We start from the raw sequence: 6,708 nt of genomic DNA, 5'->3' as shown, positions 1-6,708 counted from the left end.
ACTGATGCAGTCTATTATTATCCTTTTTGTTTTTGTTTAGTTTTTTTTTGTTGTTATTTAGGACATTTTCTTTTGAAATCATTTTGATGAAATAATTCATGTTTTTCTATAAAATAAAATATTGAAATATGTAATTTATTATATGAGGATGATATTATGAATGAATATTGCATAAGATATGAGAATTTGATAAACAAGAAATATTTTATTTAGGAGCTGGATTGTATGATTTGAAACCTATCAAAATTTAAACTTTAAAATAAGTTATTAAGAAGACTTAATGGAAATTTCTTCATGCAACTGCAGAACAGATGGATGACGTAATCAAAGGAACGAGTTAAAGGCAGAAAAATTAATTAAAAAATTTTTCTCCTCGAACTGGACTCGAACCAGTGACCTACCGCTTTCTAGGCGGACGCTCTACCAACTGAGCTACAGAGGCATGAAGAAATTGCCGACGAAATGTTCTCTACATTGCTTATACTGTAATTCACATGATTACTAAGTATTTAAAAAAATTTAAACAGGTTTTGGCATCATGTATTGGAGATATCCGTTTCGTTTTACCCAATGTGCTGCAATACCTGTATGAGCAGTATTCAATTTCAAGTCTGTAGTTCGGCCCATTTTCTAATGATCATTTCAACAACTGATGATTAGATGAGCAGGCAGGCAGATGTGGCTGTATCGACTAAGGGTAGGGTTATCAACAAGAATCACTTTATGAGAAGGGTTTGCTTGTTATTGTTATATATGATATATGGTCGAAATTATGATCCTGGTGTTGTCGCACTTCATTTTTTTTATGTTAACGTTTCCCAGCCTAGACACTGAACAACTTTTAAACTTTCAGGATGTAAAGATTTAAATCGTTTTTTGACTTTAAATAAATAATAATTTTCAAACTGTGGTTCAAGAACTTGTCCAACGGTAACAAAGGTGAAAAACTTTTCATTTAATGAAATGCATATCTAATCCTAAATAAATATTGGTACACAGTATTAAAGTTTAACCGCATACAATTGCAATTCTCTTTATTAAAATTCAAAGTAAAGATGAAATGTCCACTAGGAAAATTTTCCTCTGCATGCAATTAAAATACCAGACATTTGTCATTACAAAGAACAAATTCTTAAATAAAAAAAAATTCTGTATTTCTTTAATATTACGACTACTTTTCTATTTTTCTCGCTGTACTACAATGTTGGCAAATATTTTTTAAAATTAGCAACATAATTTGTAATCCACAATTAATTTTTATAACAATTTATACACTTTGTTTAAACAATAAGAATTTTCTTTCATATATTTTAACACTTCTTCTTCTAATTTCTTAATTAGTTTTTGCCATGTTGCCTTCCACCCGCCCTCCCCCCTTCCACTCCCCTTCAGTTTCGTTTTTCTTTTGTTAAATTGTATTGTGCCTTCTGAAAAATTCCTTATATATTTTGTTGTGTATACAATAAATAAATTTTAGATGCCAAGTTAATGCACTTTTCCTTTAGTCTTTATATTTTTATATTGTATGGTTTACCACATTTATTACGGGCATTCATAAACGAATGGTATTTAGGGATTTGCAACACATTAACACTACAAAATATCCGCAAGTTAAACGATGAACGTTAGAAATGAAGAATAGGTGAAAATTATTGTAGTTTTGTTTTTGGTTTTGTGAGGTATTAAAAATAATGCCGGCTTGAAAAAAAAATATTCAAGAAATTTGTTTTGGTTATACTTTTGTATAATGAGTTGTGAGTGTTTCATACTTTATAACTGAAATTTTTATTCCCTTTTATTGCAATGTCAGTTGATTTGAGGGAGGAGGAGACGTTTTATATAACTCATAATGGCGAAGAATACTAATTCGGATTACAAAGAAATTACAAAGTCGAAAAGAAAATTTTGTTTTAGCTAAGAATTGTTTACAATATTGCACTCAAAATTCAAAAATTTAAGAGAAAATACGATTTCGGTAATTACTCCCTCTTACTTTTTCGTCAGTTTTCCTCCCTCCATCACTCTTACATATTCATTTTGGAAATCAAAAATGTGGAAATTTTCTTTGTAATAAGATGCCATTGCAAATTCTTTTTCATATTTTATTGCTATTAAATAATTTCGTAGGTAATTTTAGTTTTACCCCACAATTCCAGCCCAGAGTATTTTCTTTTCACTTGTAATGATTTTCATTTTGATTTTACAAAAAAAACAAATTGCTAGTACCGGATTTTACTGAACGTTGGCAATCAAATGATGTTTAAATGAAATTCCTTCTATAAGTTTTTGAATTGATTTAGCAAAAGTAAATATTTGGACTGGATTTGTGACATACAATCCAAAAGAAAGTGCAAAATAAAGCGTTTGGCTACGACTATAAAGACCGTGACACAAATTGTTGAATAAATATACAGGATGCAAGAAAAACAATTCGGAACAAAACATTATAAATAATACCTGAAAATTTCTTGAACAGAAAACCATTAGCTTGTATCATGACCGGTTGGACTCGTACTAATGGAAGATTAACGGTTGCAATCGAAAATTTATTAACGTTTTTTTAAATCTTAAGCTTTAGATTTCCAATACCATCCCAAAAACATAAAACTTTTCACTTAATATTTTAAGTTTGAATATTTTTTTTCTTATTCTCTCTCATTTTTTCCAAAGAAATTACAATTTTTTTCTCTTCCATCGTATAATTCAATTCATTAAATCAATTTTCCTAACATTTCCAACTTTAAATCTTATAATAAATTAAAATTAAAAACTTTTTACTTTCTTTATACAAAAAAAAGAAGATAAAACGAAAACCAAAGAAAACCAGAGAAAAGTTTTCTCAAGAACAAGAAACTCAGAAAAGTTAAATCTTTTAACTTTTCTGAGGAACTAAACAATTTCCCTCATGATTCAAGTAATCACTAAAGAACATATCATGATACTATCAGTTCCATTTTAACATTTGTCATATACACTTTTAATGTGATGATAAAAAACAAAAATCAGCGAAGAAAAATAATTCACTTATGCGACTTCCTCAACTTAATATCTCTGGCAGAGATATTTTCTTTCCAATCGTATATTCTATGTGGGATATGGGGAACTATATAAGTTAGAACAACTATGGTATAATAATATACACCAAAACACACAAGTATTCTTATTTGTTATGTTTAACAAAAATAATCTTAATCTCAACTTACACATGTAATTTTTATCCACGAAATTGAATTCACCTATGAGAATTTTCTCATACATATACAGAAAATATGAAAATAACAAAATTAATGGAGACTCGTTGAATGAAATGAGAACTTTCTTAAGAATTTGTAATCGAAAAATATTAATAAGAGAAAAAAAATCAAAAGTTTTTCCTTGTTTTCCACTTACAATATTATTAATGTAGAAGGAGAAATGTTAAACTAAAAAAATTTCTTGAGAAAGAAACAAAAGAAAATTCTTATCGATGATGTGGAAAATAATATTAGAAAGTTTTTATGTCAGGTTCGACTTATATATGTATGTAGTTGAAAAACATTCTTAATAAAATGTTAGTTCAAAGTTATTAATAGATTAAATCAATTGAATGATCTCCAATTTTATTTATATATAGAGTTAATAAAATTGACTTATCAACAGGGGATTCAAATGTAGATCTATCCTTAAAGTTTATTGATTGATGAAGATTTTCATTCTTATATGAATATTCATGTAATATAATATGATAAAAATATTTTAAGATATGGAAGGGAATTGATAAATAGACCTATACATATTATGTGTGTGTGGGCTATTAACCATATTATGCCAAAGGAAAATGATAAAGTAAATGGAATTTTCTTTTTGTAATTTGAATAATTATTTTTGAGAATTTCTGGAAGTATTTTAGTTTCTCAGCAAAATTAGTATATGGTGAAATTTTATTTATAGATTCTGGGAATAAAATTTATTTTTACAGTATGTTACAAGGCCGGTCTAGTAATAGGTGGTACAATATTCCCACACAAAGAAATACACAAGTACACTTGGGTATCCCCGGATGGTAGAACGAAAAACCAAATAGATCATATATATATCGCTCAGAGATGGGTAAAGTCACTAACGGACGTGAGAACTTGGAGGGGAGCGGATGCCCAGAGTGACCACATGCTCCTAACAGCAGACATAAAAATCAAACTAGCGGCCAAAAGAGTCACAGAAGGTAGTAGACTAAAGCGGCTCGACGTTCGCAAGTTGAGAACAGAAGCTACCAAGCAAGAATTTTTATCAAGTGTCCAGCAGAAAATTAGCAGACGTCAAAATTTAAATCACAAACTAACATATATCGTCAATCTGGTGAGGAAGTCTTGGGCACCGTTAACCATCAAAAGAAAGAATGGATCTCTAACGAAACATGGGCTGCTATAGAACAAAGAAGGATCATAAGACAACAGCTACTGATAAGTAATGATCCGACTTTAAGAGATTCACATAGCTCAATATGTAGAAAAATTAAGAAAATGGCTAGAAAAGATAAGAGAAAATGCTACAACGACATAGCAAGAGATGCCCAAATAGCCGCAGAACAGAATAACGCCCGATTGCTACATAGAAAAATAGATATTCTCTCAAACAAGAATCACCGAAAACTAAGACCTATAAAGGATAAGAACGGCAGTCTACTCACATCAACCAAAGAACAGATGGAAGGATTACTTTGCAGAAACCAACACACATGCCCAAAATACAGAACTCGAAGACCAAGAGCCAAATATTAGAGAAGATCCTACCATTGAAAGAAGGGCACCAACCATAAGAGAAATAGTGGAGGCAATCAGAAAGCTGAAACTCAATAGAACAGAGGGAACTGATGGTATTCCGGCAGAGCTGTTTAAAGCAGGAGAAATTACAGCAGCCAACGCACTGAAGCCAATTATAGAAAAGATATGGCAAGAAGAAGAAATCTCTGGTGATTGGAAAAGAAGAGTAATAATTAAACTACCCAAAAAGGGCGACTTATCTGAATGCCGAAATTGGAGAGGCATAAGAGTGCTAAAGAATGTAACAAAAATAATAGCCCTAATAGTACATGCCAGGATTGTGGATATATTAGAAAAGAATCTAAGAGAGGAACAAACGGGCTTTCGCCACAACCGGAGCTGTACCGAACACACAAACACTATAAGACTAATTATCGAGCAATCAGCAGAATGGAACAGTCCTCTGTACGCAGCTTTCGTCGACTTCGAACGTGCCTTCGACACGATCGGGCGAAACGCAATCTGGGCTTAAGAAAAACAGAATCCCTACCAAAGTAATAAAACTAATTAAGGCGCTTTTCAACGATGCCGAATCAGTGGTGCTACACAATGGCAAGATCAGTTCCCTAATTTCCCAACAACAGTTGGTGTCAGACTAGGATGCCCGCTATCTCCATTGCTGTTCGTCACAGTACTAGATAAATGTATGGATTTCCTTTCGTAGCTGGCAGCTCACACATAAATTACAAAGCCTGGAATATGTCGACGACATCGTTCTACTGGCTCACTCGGCCGAAGATATGCAGCACATCATAAACAAATTGGTTGAAAGAACGGAAATAATTGGTCTCAAAATAAACAAGGAAAAAGCCAAGTTAATGAGAATTAATAATACTAGCCCGGCCCCCATATACGTACAGGGTGTGCCGATAGGGGAGGTATCGGAGTTTGAATATTTAGGCAGTACAATTACAACAGATGGAGGAACTGCTAAGGACATAAAACATAGGATCGCTAAGGCTAGGTGCGCATTTAGCAGGCTATGGACAACCTTGAAGTCAACTCAAATAGCACGCGGAACCAAAATAAGAATATTCAACGCATGTGTTAAATCAGTGCTGCTTTATGGAAGTGAGACATGGTTGGTGTCCAAAGCTAACATGCAAAAAATACAGGTCTTCGTTAACAAATGCCTCAAAATCATATGTAGAATATTCTGATGACAAAACAAGAACCAATAGAGACACAAATAAGAAAGAAAAAATGGAGATGGATTGGCCACATTCTAAGACGCCCAATAACATCGATTGCACGTCAAGCTCTGGTATGGGAGCCCCAAGGTCGAAGAAATGTGGGAAGACCAAAAGAGACTTGGAAAAGAAGTGTGCACAAAGAAATAGAACAAACAGGCAAAACATGGACACAAATAAAGAGATTGACACAGAACAGAGATAACTGGAGAGGCTATGTTGAAGTCCTATGTTCCCTAGGGGAATAACAAGGATATAAAAAAAAAAAAAAAAAAAAAAACTGTTCCAAGGCCGTAAATTACAATATTTACTTTGAGTAATAATAGTGCCTCTAAATTTGAGCTATAAAACTCATTAGCAAGAGGAAGTTATTTTGAATTTCAATTGCAAATGTAAAGTTCAGCGCAATAAGAATATTCTTGAATGAAAAAAATCAATATATCCAACGGTGCCCGAATGGAGGTGCACTCCACCAATACATACCATTGCCCTTCTTTGAATTTTGCTTATCAATTTGAGTTGAGGATCAAAGACGTAGTTTGAAGAGGCCGGCCACCAAACTAGAACTTCATACATGACGACCGATCTCACCTCCGCGATGTATAGCCAATAAACCATATTTGGTTGCAGGCCCCACCTTTTTCTGATAACTTTCTTGCACAAATAATAGTTGCTTTCTTTACTCTCTCCATATTGTTAGATTTCCATTTAAGCTTTGA

The 6,708-nt window shown here is 32.6% G+C and overlaps 1 protein-coding gene across 1 annotated transcript; it reads left to right on the top strand.

The window, feature by feature from the left end:
* Positions 1-5,539: 5,539 nt before the first annotated feature.
* On the top strand, positions 5,540-6,194 carry LOC129605682 (uncharacterized). Its single transcript, XM_055515585.1, has 2 exons — positions 5,540-5,870; positions 5,950-6,194. The coding sequence occupies exons 1-2, from the start codon at positions 5,540-5,542 to the stop codon at positions 6,192-6,194; spliced, it is 576 nt and encodes a 191-aa protein (XP_055371560.1).
* Positions 6,195-6,708: the final 514 nt, after the last annotated feature.

Source organism: Condylostylus longicornis, unplaced genomic scaffold (assembly GCF_029603195.1).
Source record: "Condylostylus longicornis isolate FDR11 unplaced genomic scaffold, ASM2960319v2 ptg000013l, whole genome shotgun sequence".
In the NCBI taxonomy this organism is placed as follows: domain Eukaryota; kingdom Metazoa; phylum Arthropoda; class Insecta; order Diptera; family Dolichopodidae; genus Condylostylus; species Condylostylus longicornis.
Note: the sequence above shows the minus strand (reverse complement) of the source record. Positions and strands in the feature narration are given on the sequence as shown.

Excerpts from the sequence above, each read along its gene's own strand:
- LOC129605682 (XM_055515585.1), top strand. The coding sequence starts at position 5,540 with ATGCAGCACATCATAAACAAATTGGTTGAAAGAACGGAAATAATTGGT. Across the intron at positions 5,871-5,949 it reads ATCAGTGCTGCTTTATGGAA|AATATTCTGATGACAAAACA; the intron begins GTGAGACATGGT and ends AATCATATGTAG.